The sequence below is a fragment of the Sciurus vulgaris genome (assembly GCF_902686455.1).
Source record: "Sciurus vulgaris genome assembly, chromosome: 9".
NCBI lineage: Eukaryota > Metazoa > Chordata > Mammalia > Rodentia > Sciuridae > Sciurus > Sciurus vulgaris.
The window spans coordinates 87,164,481-87,189,675 of NC_136469.1; the positions used below are offsets into that span (position 1 = coordinate 87,164,481).

The 25,195-nt window shown below is 38.7% G+C and overlaps 1 protein-coding gene across 3 annotated transcripts in view; it reads left to right on the forward strand.

The window, feature by feature from the left end:
• The first annotated feature begins 581 nt into the window (after window positions 1-581).
• Window positions 582-25,195, forward strand: part of ADAMTS3 (ADAM metallopeptidase with thrombospondin type 1 motif 3) — a 280,780-nt gene continuing 256,166 nt past the window's right edge. For 2 of the 3 annotated variants that reach the window (XM_079152690.1, XM_079152689.1), the window contains exons 1-3: window positions 582-1,272; window positions 2,563-2,590; window positions 18,860-19,266. In XM_079152690.1, coding sequence (XP_079008816.1) covers window positions 1,204-1,272; window positions 2,563-2,590; window positions 18,860-19,266 — 504 coding nt within the window. In that variant the 5' untranslated portion in view covers window positions 582-1,203. The remainder of the gene's footprint in view (window positions 1,273-2,562; window positions 2,591-18,859; window positions 19,267-25,195) is intronic. The other variant, XM_079152688.1, reaches the window with a different exon arrangement.

Below are 25,195 nucleotides of genomic sequence, written 5' to 3' on the forward strand. Positions count from 1 at the left end.
ATAACTTAATCTTGGTGTGAGCCAGAGACCCTGAGGCCTGTGTACTTCAGTGATAAACGGAAGCATCCGGTTGAGTCAAGAAAGCGGCACGGTATTTTTTTTTTTAAACTAATATAAACTAAAAATGCATAAACAAGAGCTTAAAGGAGAGGGCAACCCCCGTTCCCCGTCAACCGTGGGAGGCGACTGTTGTCTGGAGGGAAAATCATCGCGTCCTTAAAACTGGAGGTTCCCGGGCTTCTCTCGGGGGAGACTTTTCCCTGGCTGCCAGAACTGTGGAAGCTGGAGGAGGTGAATTTCCTACAGCCCCAGACTGGCCCTTGGACCCTCCCCCTTCCTATAATTAACGCGCGTCCCGCCAGTCGGGACCGGTGGCGCCCCTGGACCCTCCCCTCTCCTCACCCATCTCGGTGGAAGGAGAGGCTCCCGGGATGCGGGGTCGATCCCGGGCTGCAGAAGCCAGGCGCGGTTTGCAGCCCTGACCCTGCACAGGGGGCGAGGGCCCCGCGTGACGTGGGCGCTCCGGCGGGAGGGGCCGCCCGGGGGGCTCCGGCCGCCTTATTAGCGCCCCGCGGGTCGCCAGCAGCGAGCAGACGGCCGCTCTGCGAGCAACAGGAGCCGGCGAGCGGCCCACTCCTCCCTCCTCCTGCGCCTGCCTCCTCCTCCCTTCGCTCCTCCCGCCCCCACTCTGCGTGTGCGGCGGAGTCGCCCTCTCCCTGCCTCTTTCTCCCGCTCCCGCTCGCTCGTCTCTCTTGCTAACACTTCCCCTTGCTGCTGTGCTCCAGGGGACCCAAGCGTTCTCGGCGGTGACCTTAGGGATCAATGGTGCTCGAAAAGCCTGGAAAAAGCCGCTTTGGGCAGAGATAGTTGGAAGCCCCTCGTCCCTTCCCCCTCTCCCGGGCAGCCCGTGCCCGGCTCACAGCACCTTCTCGCTCCTGCACACTCCGTTTGGGAGGACGGGGTGAGAAGGTGAAGTGGAAAGAACTGCAGAGCGGAGGGGGCCAGTCTCAGAGCTCAAATTTCATTTTCATTGAAGCAAAGCACAGAAGACCTTTCTTTTTTTTTTTTTTTTATTTTGCGTTTTTCTTTCTTCTTTCTTTTTCTTTTCTTTTCTTTTTTTTTTTTTTTAAAGAAACTTATTTTGGGGGGGTTTGCTCTGGGCAGTTGCTTTGCCCAGTAGTTGAAAAGTGAACTCGACTCGTGATGGTTCTCCTGTCACTTTGGTTGATAGCAGCCGCTCTGGTAGAGGTTAGGACTTCAGCTGATGGACAAGTAAGTGGAAAATAATAACAATAAAAAACTCAAACCCAACCTTTTCCCGAAAAAGTTCCTCCCCTCTCTCCCCTCCTCTCTTTCCTCCTCCTCCTTCCACCCTTCCCTGTTATCTTTTGCATTCAGGAACGGTGTTTGGAGGGCTGGGCACTGTGTGAGGGGATTTTGGGGTGGGGGGGATGAATTGCATTGGAGGTTGTGACTCCTACTCCAGGAGCTCGGGCTTGTCACACCTAGGGCTTCACCACTCTGCGGCATTCGTAACAATTACTAGCGACAAAATGCAGCCAGTTCGCATCCTTGCCGGGCCATCTGGGTTTCCCCTTTCCGGAGGGCGGTCTGGGCGCTTGAATGAATTTCTGGACGCTGGGTCCAGGATCCCAGTGCCCCGGTTACTGCTGCTGCTGGAGTCGGGTTCGCGGGGCTTTCTCTCCTGACTCACGGCTTTTTCGGGCAGCCGGAGGCGGGGGTTTCAGGAAGTCCTTGGGCCGGACAGGGAGCGATCCAGTAGACACGTGTCCTGGGAGGACCGCGGCCGGGCTAGAGTTTGACAGTTGGGGAGGGGGGCTGGAGACGTTTCCTGCCCTGCGTTTTCCTGGGCAAAGGCTGGAGGCGCCTGCCGCCCTCTCCCCTCCCCCTCTGCACAACTCCTCCTCTTTTTAAAGCTAAATTGAGTGCAGCTCTGTTTCTCTTCGGCCCTGCCCCCACCCTTTGGAGACTCAAGGTGAAGCCCGATGCTCTCAGAAGAGCCCTTGAGGAGGCTCCGCCTGTGGAGCGGTTTGTAGTAAATCATATCAGCACCGGGCCGATGGGACTTCTGAGTGCAGAATTTCTCTGTCAGTTTTTGTAGCTTCTTTGGTCTGCCTGGTCAGACCATAGTGTAAAAGAAGGGAAATCTCTAGTTGATACTGATGAATCAGCCCCCCCCCCCCCTTTGGCTTCTTTTCGCCTGTTTAAATTCAGAAACTTTCTTTTCTAATCCCGACCCAGTACAGGAGTTTTCAAGAGACTATTGAGTGTCAGTATTTATTTTTGCTGGCTTTGTAAATGTTAAATTAAAATTAAAGCTGGCAAACAACTCCCTTCCCCAAATTGTTATTGAATTGGCTCATGCTCTTGTCACAAGAACTTCTACGAAAGGAGGTGCAGCCTTTAGGCACAAATCCCAGTCTCTAGGTCTCCTGATTAGCTCGCTCCTGAAAAGCATTAGTGGTAGAAATAAAACGCAGGAGGTGATAAGATGAAACCCAGTAACTGTTTCTTTTTCTTACTTTCCCCCCTCCTTTCCAGGCTGGTAATGAAGAAATGGTGCAAATAGGTAAGCCTTGTTCTCAGATGTCACTCTTATCTTAGTTGAAAGTAGGGAATGAAGTAAACTGAGCAAAATATTGTTTCTGAATTTTTTTCCCATTGGTGGTTAAAAAAAACAATTTGTAGTCCAGGAACATTTTTGTTCTCTTCCTCTTCCTGGAGGAAGGTCCTACTTTCTTCAGGCTAAATTATAGTGGTGTCAGAATTCTCCTAGCTGTTGGACTTCCAAGCATCAATTTATTACTGTCTTTGTACAAGCCACTGGTATGTACTTGGATGGTGATGGAGAGGCTGAATGAAGATATGGAGATGAGTAAAGTAAAAAAAAAAAAAAAAAAAAAAAAAAAAAAAAAAAAATTCCTGTAGTATTAGGAGGAGAACAGAAGGTGAATTGTAAAGAATGCTACAAAGAAAGGAAAAATTAAGTTCAGAGGATGGAAATTTTTCCTGCTCTGGGTAAACCCTTTGATGACTTATTCCATCAGCTTGAAAATACTTATCTTTATGCAAGATACTAATAGGCATTTTACAAATAGTATCTAAAACCTCAGTAATACCAGTTGCTATGGGGTTATTATTTCCATTTAATGAATGAGGAGACTGAGGTTCAGAGAGTGTAACAGGTTTGCAACAGGTCATTCCAAAGTCCATGGTCTTTTCTGAAGCTATTTATAATAATACATTTGTTCTAAATGCAGACTGAAAGTCATCTGGCAAGAAGCCAGGCTACATTCAAGGTCTTTTTATACACATTTTATTTGAATTACTTTAAAAGATAATTTTTCTTTTTGGCTGAGTATTAGTGTCTGTAAATTCTGTATTTTTCAAATAATATTGTGAAGCCATCTTTTAGGAGAAAAGTTTTTATTACTGCTGCTGCAAAAACAGTTACAAGTCATTGACTATTTACTCAATGCCAGGCATAGCATTAATTGCTTCATGTGTATTACGACACCTCATAGTCACAATGAGAGGGATTCTGGTGTGCCTATTTTAGAGAGGAGGAAAACGAAGCTCCAGAGTTGCACAACTACCCGCTGTAGTACAACAGTAGAGGTCTGTGTTGGTTAACTGATGGAGGGAACCCAAGGTCCTGGCCCAGAGTTGTGTATAGGTTACATCCTGATAAACCCATTGGAAGTTGAAAATATTGGAAGTAAAAAATGTATTTGAACACCTAACCTGCTTAAGTGTTTAGCTTAGCCATATAGTGTGCTGACAAATATTGGTTGTTTACCCTGTGACTGTGTGGATTTTCTTCAAAACAGCAAACATACCACCTGTTACTAGCTAGGGAAAAGATCAAATTCAAATCCAGGTATGGTTTCTACAGGATACATTTTTTTGCACCATTGTAAATTTTAAAAAAGCATATGTGTAGCATGCTGTAAATCAGCATGTGTCAAAATGCACCTTCCTACTCAGTTCTTAGTCTTGTGAGATCTCTTACCCTCTTAAACTTCAATGGTAAGAGCAGAACAGAGGGGAGGAGAGTGACTGGGGGTGCACTCAAGTCTGTAGTGTCTATGAAGAGACATTTGATAACATTCAGCCATCTGTATATCATTTTAAAACTAATCTCCAAAGAGCTAGGGAAAAGAAAGCTTATTAATTACTTAAATGGTTGATTAAACCATCTATCTTTGCAATATATAAGTTAAAAAGATGTTGTAAGATTACCATTCCACCAAAGGAGTCTTCACAAAATAAAATATATCGCTCTGATTAATTTATTTCAGATAGAATTAGGATGTTCTTGTGTAAGAGGCCCTGGACTGGACTTTGGTCCACTCCTTTTGTTAATATAAATTACTTCAGCCCCTTTTTTGCAGGAACAAAAATAGTACAGGTGTGCCTGATTTCAGCCAGTGGGTGATAAGTCAGCAGTCTGGAAGGAGTACCCAGGTACTCTTAGATTCTGTTGCTGGAGATTTACCTGTTGCCATATTCCTGTTTGAGGAGATTCTCTTTTATTAGTGTCATTTTTATTTATCATGCTTAAGTTTAATGAAAATAAAAATTATAGAAAAAAATAGATCTTGAGATAGCAAAAGGGTAGCTAACCATCATTGACTTCAGGTCATAGTCATTTTTGTAACTTTCCAGAGGGTTTTAAAAATATCATATTTAAGAAAATCTTATGTACAGTAATGAATTCCTGTCCACATTTGTAAAGGCGCTATTAGGGTTTGGTAAACTTCACTGCTGACTATACAATTTTTTCCCCCAATAACTGATCTAAAAGGTGGTTTTATAAAACTGCCTGGTGGTGCTATTGAATTAGTAATATATTAGGAATGATCAATATGGTTTGGAGATTTTATTTATTAGTATTTATTGCCTTACAGATTGACTAGAGAAATTTCATAGCTCTGAATAGTTCCTGAATAATTTAATTTCTCAGGAAGAGATAAACATAATTTATCTCTTACAAATTGTTAGGAAGTGAAATTTTAAAAAATCATGCCTATTAAAATTTAACATATATGCCGGAGAGTACATATACATGCAGAGCTTACTGATTCTTCACAAAGTGAATACTCCCGAGTAACCAGCACTGGATCAATAAGCAGAACATTACTAGCACCCCTGTGCAACCTCTCCTGCTGCCTTCCTGGCATTATCTCCTCCTGAAAGGTAACCATGCTCCTGACTTCTAATAGGGTAGATTAATTGGGTCATTATTTTTGTTGTTTTTTATAAATAGGATCACACAGCATGTAGCCTGTAGTGTATGGATCAGGAAGCCAGTGTTTTAAAATGTATATGATATGCCTTATCCCTCTAGAGTAGGAAGGATTTCATTTAGGTTGGAGAAGGTAATTTGTTCTGGGGAAGGGGCAGGTTGGCATATATATAGCTAGACCACTTATATAGTGTCTCAAGGGCATATTGCTTCTTTCTTTCTCTCCTAACCAGTGAAAATATACCCTCCAGCTATGGTGGGGAAGTATGATTCATCCTAGAGAAAATGGGTAAATAGGTTTTGAACCTTAACCTAGTTCTGGGCCTCTTTACCAACAAGGGAGGAACCATATACCTACCACCTACCAACTCACACCCCTACATACATCACTATTTGAGTATGTCTGAATGCTTTTGTGTACGAATGTGTTTGTGTATATATGTGTAAATATGTTTCAGGAGATCATTAGCATATTCTGTGGCATATCAGGGATCTCTTTCATCTCTGACTCAGCAAATGGCCTTGGTAGGCAGCAAATGGCCTTGGTAGGATGCCGAGGGTAATTGTGGGCAACTGGCTGGTTGGCCTATTTGGGTTAGGAGGCTTGTTCTGTGACACGTGTCTTCGGAAATAATCATAGTTCTGTAGAAGTTGGAAAATATGAAAAAAGAATTCTTTGAATCCTTTTGTTTCATAAACCATCACTTTGAGATTGCCTGTGTATTATTTGAGGAAAAATCATCCTAAGGCTTTAGTATTAAGCTGTCTTCTCTTCCCATCTCCTCTTGGAACTGGGTCATGTTTATCTTTGCCCTCTTTCTGTTCCCCAGTTGCAGACTAGATTACATTTCATTCGTACACAAAAAAGTCAAACATTGTTCATTTTTGTCCTCTCAGATATCTAGTTTACTGAAATAATTTTTCATCATTTTCAGATATGTATCTAGATTTCAAGGTTTAGTGTGAGTCACTAACCTCATTGTTGGTATGAAGCAAGCATTGTTACTAGTGTCGACCTTTGAGAGCAAAGACTGTGGTTTGTTAATTGCTGTACCCCCAGTATATAAAATAGTATTTGTACTTCCTGTGTCCTCATATATTTGTTCTTCAATGACTAGATGTAGCAAGCAGGGTATTATCATTGGGATTTGCCCATGATCTGAATTTCCTTAAATACTCCTGTTCTGTGCCTTTCTCCAGGTTTAATTAGTCTCCAAGAAAAAGAAGATGATGACAATGACCATAGAATTAATTATTCAATGTTATCAAGGCTACTTGTTACTCCACTTTTCACCCCACAAAGCACAGGGAACTCAGACTATGAGTTTTTGTATGCCTTTCTGTTTTGTTTAGTAAGCATTTGGCAGATTGAATAGAATTCTATGGTAGTTTTGGGATGCCTGCTCAGTTTTTCCTGTGGTCTACATGGGATCATTTGCCCACTTGCTGGCACTAGGGAAAATAAGATAAGCTAAGATTAAAATCTGTCTGTCTGATTTGCCAACAGCAGTACTTAAAAAAAAAAAAAAAAAAAAGAGGTGTGTGGGAAAGGTTTTTAATGGAATCCTTTTGTAAAATTTATAGTTTTAGCTACTCAAGTCAATCACTCCAAATTGCAAACTGCTATTATAATACTTGCAAATTGCAGACTGCAATTATAATACAAACTGCATATTCCTATTTGGTCTTCTTTCAATATACAGATTGTTTTTTATATACCTGTCTTTATTTTATATTTTAGAGTAATTTTTCCATATCATTACCAACTCCTTATATATATCAGCTTAATCCCATCATGTTAACAAACTGTAATTTATGTAATAATTTTTCTAATGGTATCAATTTTCCCACGATAGTGAATGTTGCCACATAGCATTGTATGTAGGTCATTGTCTGCATTGCAAATGCCTAGAGAGCCCTTTGGTTGATTACTGAGTAAAACAAATTAACACATACATTTTGACAAATGGCTTTTGAAAAAGTTGTATGACCTAAACTCCTTCTAGCAATATAAGAATGTGTTGATTTTTAGAATTGTAATTTAAAGTTAACTTTGGCTTTGTTCTTCATATTTGAATATAATTTTTTGAATATTTACATTTATAATCTAAAGAGATGAAAACAGTTCAACATTTTTTCTGTTTCTCAGGTACCTAATGAATGTGAACAATTATATATACCACTGTTTTTATAATTTTATTAGTATTATGAGAAGCTTTATGTCCCTCAGAGAATAGAATTTGAGAATTATATATTCCTTAAAACAGATAACAAAGTGTGGGAAGTTTCTTAGTATAAGAAACCTCTGTCCCCACATCCAATTGATCCATCCTAATATTCCAAGTCAGTTTGCATGACTTTGCTGACTAACTATAAATCCCTAGGAGAGCTTTTGTGGTAAAATGTATGTTTCTTGTTTATAAAAATGATTCCCACAAATTCATCATGATGAGTCTTTATGGATTTCAGAACAAATTGTGAGCAACATGAAATAGTATATCTTGCTCTTGTAATATGATAAAACCAAAATAGTTTTTAGGAAATGTGTAGAAGATAAAGAAGGATTACATATATGAATTGTCAAACACTAGTCATAGGTATCAAGTTATATTTCTTACAATTTTTCTTCATATTTAAATATATATGCATAAAAACAAAAAAGAATGAAATAATTATCCTTCTGAATTAGAGTTTGCTTTACATGTAAAGTCCATTCCTAAATCTAAATTCTAATCTGTATACTCAGTAGAACACTTATTAATGTTCATTGTCTCTACCCAGTGATCAGAAGAAGGAACTGTGGACTGTGTTCTTTAAAATCTTGACTACTCCATTTTCTGCCTAATGACCTTACACCTCTGTCACTTTCTTACATGTAACAGGCATAATGCTACTCCTTCATAGAGTTGTGATGCTTATATGAAACTCATAAAATGCTGGCCCATGGTAAGTAAGCTAGAATAAAAGCTGTTATTATCAGTACATGTTAGACTTGTGCTTCTCCTTTTTTTTTTTTTTTTAATGCACTTTTACTTAGTGAGAGGTACTTTTTTTTTTTCTAATTCCTGTATTTTAGATAGGTCCTTTAGCCACCATGAATTGTCAAGAAACTTAATATTCTATGCCATGCACTTATGAACCCTCCATCCATTTGGCTTGTCATGGGACAGCTCTTTGAGAGTTCTGTTTTCGTATATTATCTTCATGTTGATATCTCCATGTAGTTTTGCTTAATTCACTGGAATAAAGCAGTTAGAGGGAGAGCATGACTTAGGAATAGTACAAAAATGTTCCACACCAACTATATTTGGTGTATACAGGTTGAATATTCCTTATCCAAAATGCTTGGGATTGGAAGTGTTTCCATTTGCAGAGTGGCTTTGGATTTTGGACTATTTGCATAGGTGTTAGCAGATGAGCATCCCTAATTTGAAAATCCAAAATATGAAAGACTGGAAAATCTGAGACTGAAAATATTTTGGGTTTCAGAATATATCAGATGGTAGGTTTCTAGGTTAGGGACACTCAAGTATACTTGGCATAGTTCTTTTTCACTTCTTTTCACCTTCTTAATTGTAATTCCCTTCTTTCCATTTTATTGAGAGAAAAAATTCCTTTATTTGTTGAAACTTCTTTTGCATAAAAAGGCCAGGAACTCAGTTGACACAGGTTGGGAAAAAACAATAAGATAAAGTCAGGTATAGCTGGATATAGATTCAAATTATAAGGTCAGAACTCTCCTCCCCTCCCCCCTCCCCTTTCTCTTTTCCTGTCCTTTGTCTTTCTTGTTTTTTTTTTCCCCTCTGTGCTGGCTTTATTTTTCTCTCAGGATTAGATTATTGTTCCCCCAAGTGTTGGCAAGGACTGTCATCAGCATTTCTAGGCCATCTACTTTTCACTTCTCTAGGCAGAAATCCTTTGACAGCTCCAGTAAATTTCCTGGTAGGGTTTTATTGGGTCCTTGACTTGAGCCAAGCATATCCTTGAACTGTTCACCGTGGTCAGGGGATGCAGTGCTCTGACGGGCCTGGACAGGCTCGGAAAGACCTGACTTGCAGGACTACGAGTGGAGTGTAGGGTGACTGTCCTGGAGGAAAACAGGGACTCAGTTAAAGAAAGAGGAGGGATGGATGCCAGGGGTCACGCATGTATAGTAAGTATTCCTGCTGTGAGGGCACTCTAGCACACTGGATGTAGCTAGGTAGCTGTGGTAGGCAGAATCAGGCCCTACAAGCTACCTGTGTCTGAATCCTTGGAACCTGTGAATATGCTCTGTTACATGGCAAAGGGGGATTAAGTTATATGTGGAATTAAGGTTATTAATAAAATGACCTTCAAGTAGAGAGATTATCCTAGATTAGCTGGGTGGTAGTCTTTATAAGTGATAGATGGAGGCACAAGAGAGCTAGAGAGACTGCAAAGAAGACTTTGATATTGCTGAAGTTGGAGAAAGGGAATCCTAAACCAGGCAGTACCTGAGGCCTATAGAAACTGAAAAAGGCAAGGAAATAGCCAGAGTCTCTCCTAGAGTTTGCAGAAGCCAAGCACCCTGCTGACACCTTGATTTTAGCCCAGGGCAACCTACCCCAGACTTTGGATCTCTCGTCACTGTTAAGTCACTGAATTTGTGGTTATTTGTTACAGCAACAGTAGAAAACTAATATACTGACATAAAAGACTGTCCCTATTTCCCTTTGTCAGACTATGAGCCAGACTATTTTAGATTTAAGAAAATATAGTGATCACAGAGTTTCAATGAAAATCTTGAAGAATGCTTTCCCTATTCTTATTTTCTCTTGCCTTTGCCTCTGGGCACAAATGCTAATTTTCATGGTCTTAAAAAATCTAGATTAATCTTTAAAAGTACTATCCCTCAAAAAATTATAAGAGGTATGAGAAATATTAGTCTATAGAATGCCCAATATAAGCCATGAAATTTGATGATGACAAATATAAACAGTCCAAGTACTTCTTTTAAAAATAAGATTGAAATGTTAAAATTTTGGCATTTGGGCCTCATTTAAAAAAATAGTCTAGTCTCCTCCGCTTGTTACCCTGTTATTGATCATTTGTTCATTTCACTATGTAGCAAACAAAATACTCTGATGTTTTTCTTCAAAGCATGCTTTTTCTTTTCTTAAGAGATCTTTCTTCTCTTACCTGATTTCATGTTCTGGAACACTGAAGAATGCGTGCTGTTCTTTCCTAAATGGCTTTCTTAAACATAAACATTGTGCAATTACAACAAATATTTATTAAATAGCCAGATTTAAAAAATGAGGAGAATTTTTGAGTTCACAACTTTTTTTTTTTTTTTTAATAATGAATACTAATAAAAGGAAAAAAAAAAAAACCCTCGCTACCTTTCCTTTTCTCAAATAGCTTCATGAAAAATCTTGGACTATGAAAATAGATGTGCAGTTGAAAGAAAAGACATGCCAAAGAGTGTTTCTGCTTTGTGATGATAAGCGCCTAGGGGGGATGAAGTGAGGAAGAAAGGATTTGGCTGTGTTCAGAATTTCAACATGTGCCACAATTAATTTTTAATTGCTTTTGAGAGAAGATGTGTTCCCTTCCCCATAAGTGTTTACAGCCTTGCTAAGCCCTTCAGCATTTGGTGTCCTCTTTAATGTCCACTCTTCACCCCGCTTGCATCTTTCCTGGAGCAGCTGGCTCTTGTCATTTCTGATGAAAGTCATTCCCTTACCCCTGGCTCAGGATTTGGAAATGTTGTTGTTGGAGCCACTTCTTTAGCTGATCTTGAAAATGCTGATTTGATTTCATTCTTGAGGCCAGATTACTGCATACTAAAGTTTATACCTGATATAGGAAATTGCCTGTGTGAACTGCCTCTCTGTAGTAAAGTGATCAGCCAGTTCTTGGGACACAATCCCAGTTTTCTAGTGGGGTCATGGGGTACATTGCTTCAGCTAACCTGACTTGAATAGTAGGCCCCCTATTGTCCTGGGATTTAAGATCCTTCTAACCATCACAGAAATACCAGGCTGGGGTGGGAGTCCTGGGGAGAGAGACCTCGGGGTTTCTGTGAGGTGGAAGGAATCTGAATCTGACTTCCTTCTTCAATATCCCTAGTTAGAAATGATGATGGTGAAGATGGTAATAGCTCCCTTTTCATGTTGAAAAAGGATGGTGCAGGTTCTTCTTATATCTCACTTCCTTCTAATCCTTTGTTACCCTTATTTTACAGATAACCTTTCTGAACCTTATTTTTTATGATCTGTTTGGAAGAGCTCCTTAGACTAGAGCCAGAATTCAAAGTGCTTTCTGACTTCAGACTTTTACTACTCAACCACCAATATTTAGTAGTGAGAAATTCTGTGTGGAGAGTTTATAGCTTTTCCATGGGAGAGGGTGAGAACTTAAAAGCAATTGAGGGAAATTTCTAAGGAAAAAAAGCAGTGGAGCTGGAGTGATATCATCAAAGAGAGAAGCTGAAATTAAGACACTGCCTTGCTTGCTTTGGGAAAATGTCCACATTATGAACAAATAGTGAAGTCAGGAGGATTCCCTGTATATTCATGTGAAAATTCAGTATGCTTCAGATTTGTCAAGAATCATGAGAGAGTGAGGCATGTTATTTTCAACAGAAAACCAACCTGTTTAGGTTATGGTTTGAAGCAATTTTTTTTTTTTTTCTTTTAACTTATTGAGAACTTATCACATGTAGGGTATCATGCTAAAACGCAGACACATGTAGAGGGTTCAGAAACCCTCAGAAATGACTGAAGTTTTTAGACCATTAGGAAAGTGTACCGTGGTTGATGTTAGGACAGAAAGGCCAAGGTCTTCAAGTTTAGGTTGAGTTTTCCTTGTCTGAAATGCTACGGACCAGAAATGTCCTGGATTTCAGAGTTTTGGGCATCTGGGAGTACTTGCATATAAATAATGAGATATCTTGAGGATGAGACCCAAGAAGAACCATGAACATCATTTATATTTCATGTACATCTCATGCACATAACCTGAAGGCAATTTTATACAGTATTTTTAGTGTACCTGCATTTTGACTGTGACTCATCACGTGAGGTCAAGTGTAACATTTTCCACTTGGTGGTATCATGCTGGTACTCAAAAAGGTCCAAAAGTTTTGGAGCATTTTGGATCTTAGGTTTTTGGGTTAGGGATGTTCAGTCTGTATGTGGAAGCAGAGACACTGACTCCTTAAATCCTGTGATGTAGTTTATGTGTACTAACTACATGTATCTGTACAGATTTATGTACATGTCCATGTTGCATACATACATGCGCACATACACAGAAGTGTGATTATTTTACCCAGCTCCGGGAGAAAGAAGGCATTAAGTTAAACTCAAGAATGGAGAATTTAAGTATGAGAGAATTCCCTGACAAAAAAAATACTTTTCTTGTAATTAGACTGCCAGAGGGGACAAGACAATACTTTCTAAGGGGTAGTTCAAGTTTCTGAGAAATTCTGAATAAAAACATCTTCCTTTTGCCTGCCTAGGTTCTGAACACATTGAGAAATAGAAAAACTAAAGATGTAGATAAACATAAAATATCTTACAAAAGAGCAGTCGTGGAGCCCAATGAACTCACTTTAACAGGCAAGTGGTACTTGTGTACCTACCTAGTGTGTTGCCGGCCCTACTGAGACAGACTGGACTGTCCCTGGCAAAGTAGAAGAGAATATGTACTCCTTGTCAGGTTCATGCCCAGGAATATGGATGGAGAGGGAACACCTGCACTTTGAAGACCTCCTAGGTTTTATAGACTTTGTAATCATATAAATCAGTCTTCTTCATTAGCAAAATGTGAGGTAAAGGGCAGAGAAGTCTGGAGTCCTCAGAAAAATCCTTTCCTCACAAGGAGCAGGAGCAGGCTAATGGCACTCCACTTCTAACTTAAGACAGAATAATTGCATCTACTTGAGATGATTGAGTTGGACAAAGAGACAAAGATTTGATGATTTTTCAAGGTCTTTTTAATTTTTGACCTGTCTATATCTACTGGGGTTGGAGAGTGGGAGCTAATTTCCTGCTGACTACTCCTAAGAATGAGGGGTTCTGCATTTCCTTCCAGGAGGTCTCCTTGAATGATTATTTCAATTTTTGGTTCATGATAGTTTAGGTTGTATGATAGTTCAGTGCTATGAAATGTTTGATTTGTAGTTCAGCAAGAACTGAGAGAAATATACCCAAGTTTTGCAAGCAAAATTCTGGCTTGAGAACTACATGACAAAAAACTTAGGCAATTTACTGTCATTGATGACTTGCTGGCAAGATTACTATTTAGGGAAAGGAAGAAATGTGCTAATTTTAGACACTCCTTCAGGCTTGACTCATTCATTCATTAATTTCTTCATTCAAATATTTATTGAGTGACTCTAGGTTCTGTTTTAGGTAGTGAGGATCTGTAATGAGAAGAACAGATAAATTCCTGTCCTCTTGAAGTTTCTATGCTAATTCATATAAAGAAACAGTACACAAACATGAGTAATATTTATAGGATGTCAGATGGTGACAAGATTTGTAGATAAAGGGAAAACGTGGAAAGAGGATAGAGATGGTTACTGGTGGTTAGGGACACCTCAGTAAGAGGGTCACATTTAAACAAAGACCTGAAAGAACTGAGGGCATGAGCCATGCTGCTATTTGGAAGTAATGTAGACAGGCAGAGGAAACAACAGGTACAAAACCTTGAGAAGTGAGAATTCTCAACTTCAGGTTGTGGGATCTTGTGAGCCATTGTACTCTAGTGGGATGGGTTTGGGGAGAAGAGTGGCAATTTCTGACACTTCAGTTGCCCTGGGTTTGTTTTGAGGATAATCTACAAAAAGGGCAGAGTCGAAGCAAGTACATTTAAGACGTGCATTCAAAACTGAGATGATGGTGGTTTGGGCTATATGGGTATCTAGAGAGGTGGTGAGGAGTGATCAGACTCTGGATATATTTTGGAGGTAGAAATCAATAGAATTTGATTAAAGGCTAGGTTTGTGGTATACGAAGAGCTGAGTGTGGTTGGTCAGGTTTTGGGTTTGAGTAAATGGTGTTGCCATTTACTGACATGGGAAAGGAAGAACAGACGTGGATAAGGAACTTGGGAGTCTAACTTTGGGAATGTTAAGTTGAAATGCCTGCCAAATATCTTGGTTCTACAAGAGAATAACTGACAGGTGAACTCTGAGCTAGAGATGTGCAATCATGAAGGTATTCAAAGTCACAAGATAGGATGAGCTCGCCAAGCCAGAGGGGATAAATACAGAAGAGGCATCCACAGACTAGGTCCTGCTGCCCTTTAGTGTTTACAGGCCATGGAAAGAAAAGGACTCAAGGAAGGGAGAATGAGAAGGGGGAGACCAGAGAGAGAATGGGAGAACCAGAAGAGAATAATGTCCTAGAAGACAGATAAATAAAATATTCCAAGATGGATGGAGAAATAAACTAGGTCAGATGCTGCTGATAGGGCAAATAAAGAGATTAAATCTTGACTGTTGGCTTAAACAACATGTGGTTACCAGTGACCATACAAGCGCTCAATTGGAATGGATTTAAGAAAGAGCAAAAATGGAAAGAGTGAATGGAGAGATCTAATACAGCCAATCTTCTGAAGTATTTCGCTTTCAAGGGAAATGAAGGAATGAGGAATAAGCTAGGTGGGTGTCTTAGTCCTTTTTGTGTTTTTATAGTGGAATCCCTGAGACTGGGTAACTCATAAGGAATTGAGATTTATTTATTGCTATTTGGGGGACTGGGAGTCCAAGATTGAGGGGCCCGTGTCTGGTGAGGCCTTCTTGCATCATCCCATGGCAGAAGATGCAAGAGCAAGAGAGCATGTGTTGAGGAGAGAGAGAAGGAAAGTGGGAACCCACTCCTGATAACTCACTCACTCCTGTGACAACAGCACTAATCCATGCCTGAGGTCTGACACCTCATGACCTAACCAACTGGTAATGGCCTCATCTCTCAGCACTGTTGCCTTGGGGCTTAAGTTTCTGACATATGAACTTTGGGGGACACATTCACACTAGTGAAGGGAATGTGGCATCCATAAGTTTTTTTTTATTGTTGTTAAAGATGGCAAATATGATGAAAGCTTATTTATTTTTTGGGGGGGAGGGGATAATCTAGTAATGTGGAGAAACTTTGAGAAATGAAGAGAGAGGACATTCAATAGTTCTTGAAAAGGCAGGAGGGGCTGGAATGTCATATACTAACAGAGGGTTTGCTCTTAGGTAAAAGGACCAGCAGTTCATCCATACAACCAAGATGGAAATGGACTATATGTGCTCAGCTACCAGTGGGTTATGGAGAAATTACTGTGTCTGAGTGAAGCTTGAGAAATGAATGACCAAAAATAGGGTTTTACAGTGGCTCCATCCCTCTGTGCTTGTGGAACTTACTGCCTACAGAAAACTTTCCCTACCTCTTGCTTTGATCTCTCAGCCATCACAGTTGACAATTGTGCAGTTTCTAACCTTAAAATTGAACATGGCATTGTTGTAATGAGTAGTTAACTTATGTTTAAATTGGCAGTAGCTAATATTGATTGAATCCTCTGTATAATCTCATTCAAACCTCTTGCCAAACCTATGAAGTTGAAACTTTTACTGACCAACAGTTAACTGAGGAAACAACCTAAGAGAAAATAAAGAAATTGGTCAAAGTGATGAGTTGATTCAGCTCGTTGCTTTCTAACATGCTGAAGTTCCCTCAGCCATACGCTGTACTGTTTTGTGTAAGTAGTTGGGTCTATAAAATGCTGAATTTCTCAATGCAAGATAACATTGCATATGATTTGATTCTCCTATGTGTTTGTAATCTGAGATTAAAATGTTTTTGATAGTTTCTATCCAGTACCCCCATTTTTGCCTTTAAAAGCCTTTGACAGAAGTTATTCAAGCTACACTAGAGACTGTAGGTAGGTAAAACATCACCATTCTTGTGGTAGTTTTCCTTTATAGGTCAGATCTTAAATTAGGAATTGATAACAAGATGTTTCATCTATTCTGAAGTGAATGAGAGCTTGGGAGTGTGTCTGCAGAGTTGAAATGATCAGAACTGAGGTTTTCCTTAGACCCCTTGCTTGCTGTGCATCTGGCCTTCTAGGTCTGCTTTCTCATCTGAAGAGTAGGAGGAGAGTAACACCTACTGCTGTGATGGTTGTGTTAGAGATGGTATATTCTCAAGCACAAGCACAGAACCCAGTCCTGTTGTGTCAGTAAATTGCAGGCAAGTGGGCAGTTCTCTGTCAGTTCCTGAACTGCCACCTAGGAGATGGTGGTCAGAGTTGCCGACTGCATCTTTTACCTGATCCCCTTAATTCCCAACAGGAAAATAACTGATTCAAAGTTTAATTTCAGAAATGTTTCTTATGTGTACATTTTAGGAATGGCTTATTATGTAGCATCAGGGAAGAAAAATATTTGTAGAAATATACCATCTTTATTTCAAATAAAAATTCAGAACATATTGTCTGACAGTGGGAAATGGAGCTGTTGCAGAGAGTCTAGGATGTATGGTTTGCTGTAAGCATGAGGCTCTGTATCCTCTTGGGTGTGGAGGAGCCTTCCTGTAGTCTTCCTAAATTTTCTCATTCTCCAGTCACTTAATCTAGGCATCAGTATATTGTCTAGACTTTTTTTTTGAGTGAATTCCTTTCAGAGGAGATGGAAATTAGCATTTCTTCCTTATTCCCTTGAAACAGTGATCTGATGGTTAGAGAAAGGGTAATAGTCAATATTATTCATATAGTCAGAGGTTCATGGGCCTCTGACTTTTGTAAGTCAGTGTGGGTGGTAGCATCGACAAAGCAATGGTTCTTTGGTTATCTGCAATTCTAACTTAATGCACATTAAACAAATCCACCTGGCAAGAAACCCTGACATCTACAAAATCATGCATTAGATAATATTGGGTCTATCAGGTTGAATTAAGTGTTCCTTGTCCTCAAGGAAATTATAGTTAATTTGGGGTAGGCTCTATCAGTCCATATTCAAGGGCTTAATTCATCCTTGACTGTGGAAACTTTCCCCTCCATCACACTGCTCCTATGACAGCTGTGATCATTCCCTTACTTTCTAGTTCCATTTATAGAAATTTTCACAATGGATTTGGTTGTAAGGGTGTCCTATGCTTATATGAATGCTTATTTGAGTATAGCAGGGATTGTGCTGCTGCTGCTACCAATGTCGGAGCCAGGCTTCACTTTACTCTGTTATAATATTGTCTTTCTCTGCCCAGTGAATATTCACAAGAATGTTGCTTGTTCTGTGTACTTTACAAAGAATAGTAGTATTTTGTCCAATACATTGGCCATCATAAGTGGCATAATGATAACAAATGTCCACAAAGAATCTCTAAGTTGCACAAAGTCTTCATTTGTCTTCTGATACTTAACACATTGCCCGAGAACATAATGATTCTATAAAGATACTTTAAGAGCATAGGACATGTCTTCATTTATGGATCTCATGCTCTAAATGATGTCAAAACATGCAGTTTCTATAGATAAACCACTTTTGAATCATGTAATTTTTTTCAGGGCATTTTGACACTGCAGGACTAATCTTCAGGTACAATTATGCAAGTGGAGAACTTTTGATTCATGGTCTCAGATTTTCCTTTCTATCTTTGCTTTTTGCATCTTTGTCGCTCTCCTTGATTTCTTCTCCAGTATACACTGTCCTCTTTCCCAAGGGTATTTGCATGCTGGTTTACATAGTACTCCCATTCAGCTAAGCTAAGGGAGATAAGTCAAAATTATGAAGTTCAGTTTTACCTGTTAGTGGTCACCCATATTGAAGTAGGTATCTGTCCCATGTAAGGAATGTGGCAAAAAACTTGAATACAGTTCCCTCATGATTAACTACTATCTGCATTATCAATTCAGAAATTATCTTTTCTTTTTTTCTTATTCTAATTTTTCGAAGATGAAGATTTAGGGACATAGCAGAGCAGAACAGAATGAGTCTATAGGCTTTGGAGTAAATCTGAGCTTGTGTTTGACCTTGGATGCAGACATTCCCTGGATCTCAGTTTCCTCTCCTGTGAAGTATGGTTGTTAGGGTTGTTATGACTGGAAAAATATGTATAAACTATAGCCCTGTATACTACAGTGTAAAAATTACAGGTTTATGGTAGAAGAAACATAATGTGGTTATTGTAATTAGCATAAATTCTAGGGTTTCTACAGGGGAAAATGAAAATAATCAGAATTTTTTTCCTGCATAATGTCAACTTTGTTAAAAGTTTTTAGCAGATGTCATTTGTGCCAATAATAAGTTATTTGGGGTATGTATTGATTTAAAGCAATCCAGGTATAGCTTATGGAAACTTGTTATATTCATGTTCTCCAACAAATAAATGTGATGTAAATATTCACAATATAATACATTTTTTTTCTAAACTAAAAAATGATTCATTGAGTTACCTAAGTACATTTGAGACATGATTTGAGTTCTCAAAATTAATATTTATGAGATGGTACAGAAATATATTTATTATGCCAATTGTGGCACAGTCATGTGGGGCGGGTACCTCATTCCTTTGCTATGTCCTTCTGTGTTCTCTTGTTGCGCAGGGTTCTACAATTCTGTTTTTTACCCTACAGATTTACCAATAAAGAGACATAGAGAATATGAGCTGGTGACTCCAGTCAGCACAAATCTAGAAGGACATTATCTCTCCCATATTCTTTCTGCAAATCACAAAAAGAGGTCAACAAGGGATGTGTCTTCCAACCCTGAGCAACTGTTCTTTAACATCACAGCATTTGGAAGAGATTTTCATCTGCGACTAAAACCCAACACTCAACTAGTAGCTCCTGGGGCTGTTGTGGAATGGCATGAGACATCTCTGGTGCCTGGGAATACAACCAACCCCATAAATAAGCATCAACCCGGAAGTGCTTCAGAAAGAATCTGGAGAAAAGAACCTTTGCAGACTAACTGTGCTTATGTTGGTGACATCATGGACATTCCAGGAACCTCTGTTGCCATTAGCAACTGTGATGGTCTGGTAAGACTCATTCCATCCAGTGTGTGTGTGTGTGTGTGTGTGTGTGTAAGTATGTGTGTGCATGCTTATGTGTCAGTTTGTGCAGGTGTTGGGAATTCAGCATGCCTTCAGCATGGTTTGGAAGGTGGAGGTGGAAAGGAAGCCTCATTGTTATATTTTCAGTGCAGGAAAAGGCATTAGAAAGCATTTTACTGTCAAAGATGTGTGCTTTGGCTTAATTTGAGACATGAAGACAACATTATTCCAAGAGACAAAAAAGAACTATTTTAGCATTTTTTGTTTTCCCTTATGTTATGTTGGTGGATTTTATTTCCTTATTTCTTTTAAAACTTTCTGAAAGCTTCCTAAACAAACATAGTTTCTTCCAAAAGGATGGTATTTCACTTCTTATATGGAAACTTTGGGTATCTTCTTAAAGAAAGTATTCTGAAAGCATTCTTTAGCTTTCTCACAGAATGGTGGAATGGGAAATGTAGCAGATCCTTTGTCAGAACTGGCCCAACTAGCATGACTTTCTGAACATGAGGTGTACTTCTGTGTGGTGGTTTTGATTGGGTTTTAAAAAAAATGTTCAAATAAATAGTCTTTAAAAATGCTCAAATAAAATATCCATTTATTGATTTTTCAGTTTTGCAGTAGAAACCAATAGTAACCAACCCTTTTGCGCTCCACAAATGTGAAATATTTTCATTTTGTGTCTCTAGATATTACTTGAAAATTATGTCAGGGTTTGTGCCTCTTCCATTCACAACTGTCTCCAAGTCTTTGTTCAAAAGGAACAACCATTTTTCTTAGTGTGATTTCTCAGATTTCTGTTTCTGGGAGTTCAAGGCCATTACTTTTGTTCTGTCACTTCTTCTGGGCATTCTCAAAATATCACCTACTTTCCTTATTGTAATTACTGTATTTTGATTGGTCCTTTAATGATACCTTGAGTGTTCTGTCCTCTAGACACACCATTAGAAATGTAGGCCTAACTCAGTGGACTTATGATACTGGATGTTTTACCAAATGCTGGTGAGTTCGTTTTGTTTCAGACTTCCTTTTTTGCAGGCTTATCCTGACTATTAATGCTCTGCATTGTTTTAAAAATTAATTCAGGAAACTATCACATATGTGTTGCCGGTCCCAGTCTCCAACTTGAATTCCATTAGTTTAGGATCTGCACTCTTATGCTTAGTGGTGGACTATCTTCTGGGGTTGGAAGATATAAGGAAGTGCTCAAATTCTTCTCATTCTACACAAAAGGTTGAATAAACATGAATTAAGTCATTGAATTGAAAAAAGAACTTTCTAGAAAAGAAGACTGAGGTAGTTTAGTTTCAGGTGTTGACACAGATTTAATTTAATTCTAAGATGCAAAGGGAAATAAATTATGTAAAATGGTACTGCTTTATAATACTTTTGAGTAAAATATTTTGAGTATCAATTTTATTTTTTGATACCAGGGATTGAACCCAGGGATGCTTAACCACTGAACCACATCCCCAGCCCTTTTTAAAAATTTTATTCAGAGACAGGGTTTTGCTAAGTGACTTAGGGCCTTACTAAATTGCTCAGACTGGCTTTGAACTTGCAATCCTCTGGTCTCAGACCCCCAAGCTACTGGAATTACAGGTGTGTGTCACCACACCCAACTTGTGTATCAATCTTAATTCAGTGTTAGTATATCATTTTATGCTATAAAATTTAAAAAATCTCAGTTAAGATGTGAAACTTGGGATATTAGCTTGAAAATCAGGTTAGAGAAGGAAAAATGCAAATAAACCATTTTAATGAATGATTACAGTGACTTTTAAATCTTAGTAATGAGTGTTTTTCTTATTGTTACATGTCATTATTAATCATAGATAATAAGGAAAAGGAAAATAAAGTGTTTATGAGCATTATTCATTAGGACTATTGATTATTTAATTTCTCATTTTTTTCCTTTTCTGGTGGTGGTGGGGATTAAACCCGGACCTTGTGTGGACTAGGCAAGCACTCTACCACTGAACTATGTCCCCAGGTCTTAATTTCTCATTACCAAGATATGTTATCTTTTGATATCATATATACATCAGAATAATATATGTGTGTATAAAACTTGTAGACTGAAAATATTCATTGTTTGATTTTTGGGCCATTAATTAATTAAAAAGTATTTGTTGGAAGTCAGTTAGGGGCCTAGCACTGTTTTAGGCACTGAGAAGTGATAAAAGAAATAATTATGTTTACATTCTTTTTTTTTCATGTAATAGAATATGGTATTTATTTATTTATTTGTTTATTCATTTTGATTCATTATACATAAATGGGGTACAACTGTTGTTTCTCTGGTTGTACGTGAAGTAGAGTCGCACCACTTATGTAATCATACATGTACATAGGGTAATGATGTTTGTGTTTACATCCTTATGGAGCTCAAAGATGGTAAGTTTGCCTTAGAATTTCAGTGTCTAAAATTTCTGGTGCTACTTATGTATTTATTATTTGAAGATATTTATGTAATTAAATATCTGTTTAGTTCATGTATATGAATAATGTTTACCTTAAATTGTGGTTAAGGAAATATCTTTTGGAGAGATTTTATGAATGAGACAGTTTCTAAAGCAGAGGGAAGTGGTCCAGGTCTTGAGCTGGTCCAGGAAAGGGGTAGGGCTGGCCTCATCAGGCATTGCTCACTATGTGAACATGCTCAGATGGAAGCCTCCTTTAGTTTCCAGCTCACAGCAGCCCTGTGCCAGTAGGAAGAAAGCAGATGGTGGGAGAAACAGAAGCAGGGTTGTGGAGAGCAGATTAACAGACTGGAGGGGGTAATACAGTGGCTATTTCCTTGAGTTGGGGGTGAATTCTTAAAATTGCAGAATTGTTTTGATCAGGATAAATCTTTAGCAGAGAAAACATGGGAGTTTGATGAGAATGTGAATAAATCTGATTGATCAGTGGCTGCCTCAGCTCCTCTTACATATGGACTTAAAGTTTAGCTTCTTGACTTTTGGAGGGAAGCAGGGCTACTGAGATAAAGCAAATGCTGGAGGACTGACATGGTAGGATTTAAAACCACTACTCTGGGAGGCTCTGGGATTACAATCAAATCCAAGTTGTGCTAGTAGAAAGTATGGCCACTTCTGTCCTAAAAATATGAATGGGAAAACCTATGTCCAGTAAGCATGTAGTTAAGTCTCTAAAATGGAAGAGAATACCATCAAAGCTCTATCTGGAGGGGAGATTTAATCCTTTTGACTAGGTTAATTTTAGAATGGTGCAACAGGGATTTTAGTGATCTGATTTTCTGCATGTGTCCTGTGAAGCTGCTGTATATGGGAGCAGCCACAGGTATTTACTCTTAAGATTGGTGGTAGAGATGGAATATTACTCATCTTTAAAGAAGAATGAAATTAGGGCATTTGTTGGTAAATGGATGGTGTTAGAGAATATCATGCTAAGTGAAGTAAGCCAAGCCCCAAAACCCAAAGGCTGAATGTTTTCTCTGATATGCAGATGCTTATTCACAATAAGGGGGGATAGGGAAAAGTAGAGTTATTATATTAGGTAGAGGGGAGTGAAGAGAGGGGAAGGGGACTGGGGGTGGGAATGATAGTACAATGAAACAGACATTATTACCTCATGTACATATATGACTGCATGGCTAATGTGATCCTGCAATACGTATAATCATGAAAATGAGAGATTTTACACTCCATTTATGTATGATTAATCAAAATGCATAAATGCATTCTACTGCCATGTACAACAAATTAGAACAAATAAAAAAATTAATTAAAAATTAAAAAAAAAAGATTGGTGGTAAAGAAAGGACTCTCCATGAGTGAGATTCTTTACCTATTTCTCTCTTAGGCTCCTTATTGGTGCTATGTGAGTTTGAAATGGGGAGCACATGAGACTGAATTAGCTTGTATTAAACAATGTTTTTGATTTAATAATAATAATACTAAACCCATTGCTGCTCAAAGTATGCTTCATAGACTCAGGCTTATGAGTAGATAAATAAAGACAAAAAACAATTTATAGCAACTTGACAGTTATTTTATGTGTGTTGGGTCTAATAATGATTTTGAAAATAGGGTTGGTATTTTGTATATTTTATTTCATTTTTCTAGTAATGTTTTTATTGCATTTTATGAAAAGATTGGTCTGAAACTGGGGAGTAAAGAAATGACTTCTTTACTGCAGATAGTTTAAGAGGCAAGCAGCATTACTTTGGTGATTTTACCCACTTTGGACATTGATAAGTGACTGAAATATTCAGGTGGAGCTGGTATTCCTGGTAACTATATGGATTGAGCACAGAAAAGGTACTTTAACATGGGCTTCATTGAAGAGGACAGAAAAATACCTTTGGTCACTTATTCAGAGCCAAGTCCTAGAATGCGATCTAGACAAAGATGTGCATAATAACTAGACTATTATTCAGTGGGCTTCTGAAACCAACAAGATCTTCTACACAAAGGAGTTGACAAAGATTCTTTCCCAATATGACCAAGAACAATATCTGTCCCTGGCTAGCATTGGCCCTTTCCTGTTCTTTTCCACAATTATAATTTATGAGTGACTTATAATTCCTAACAACTTTATTCTGCTCTAGACTATAGTGTTTACAGGTATGGATTATTGAGCTATTCAGTCATAGAACCCTTCCCACTTTATGACAGCATCCAATCTAGAACCAAGTCCTGGTTCTCTAGACCACTTTTTTCCCCAGATCACCTAACCCACTAATTCCTAATTAACATAGGTTCTTTCTAACAGTTTCTAACTAAGATGCTCATGGTTCCCTCTGCTGTACCTTATCAACTTATCAACTCCAGGTGTGGTCCCAGTGGATCTTGGCTGGGAAGCATTGACATGTTTTACCTCTCTACCTCTCTGAAGTGAGAGTCCAGTGGTGAGGAGTCATGGTGGCAGGTGTTTCCTAAACTTCTTGGTGGGAACACACTGATGGATGAACACCCCAGATGAAAATGTATTTCTTCCACAGAGCCCTGCCTTTTGCATTGTCACACCAATAAATCTCTCCTCTGAATAATGATAGGTCACAATCTTATTTTGTGGTCTTTAAATTTGCCAAAATAAAAGGTTGCTTGGTTAGTAGGATTTATGTCATGAGTTTTATAATATAAAGAAATAGAATTTTTCTAACTTTGCTTAACAGTATTGCCTTGTTAATCCCCTTGGATTGGCATCTGAGGGAACTGGTTGAGAGTTGAAGAACTAACTAATTAATTGCTCTTCTGGGTTACCCAAGTTCAATAATTTCCTTGTAGACTGATTTTAAGATCAAGAGAGTTTATCTAGGACAGAGTTTTCTAACATCTTTACACATTTTGTTTCAAATGAAATTACTAGGAGTTATCTAAAAAGTAACATGTAAAATTGATAAACTCAGAGAAGGACTGATTAAAACACAGGCAGGAGGTGTTTTTCATCCTACCTTTCTTCTTTTCTTCTTCCTTGTCCTTGCTCTGATCTTGTTGATCTCCCTGAGGCATCTGGTGGGAGGTCTTTATTAGTAGGGCAGGGGTTTTGGAAGTTAAGGTTAACAACTGAGGGATCATAAGGGACTCTTCTCTAAAATACCTGACAGTCACATCTGGCTAATATCAGAGACATTGTTAGATTTTGGGCAGGACCAAATGAAGTCTTTGTAGGTAACTGCAAACTTTTGCTATAATCAGCCTTAGTTTCCTGCCTTAAGATTTATGTTTTGGGATTTAGTCCCTTCAAAAACATGTTCTTGCTATGCCTGTTTCAGTAAGTCTAGCTGCAGAGGTATTTTTTAAAAAGGCTATTAAACAATGTGCATGTGATTGAGAACATTTGACTGATGAGTGTAGATTCAGCTTAGCCTATCTGGTAAATGAAATGTTTGGTACTAAAAATAGGTACCAGTTTGTAGCCATTTATAGCATATTTTAGAAAGATGGTT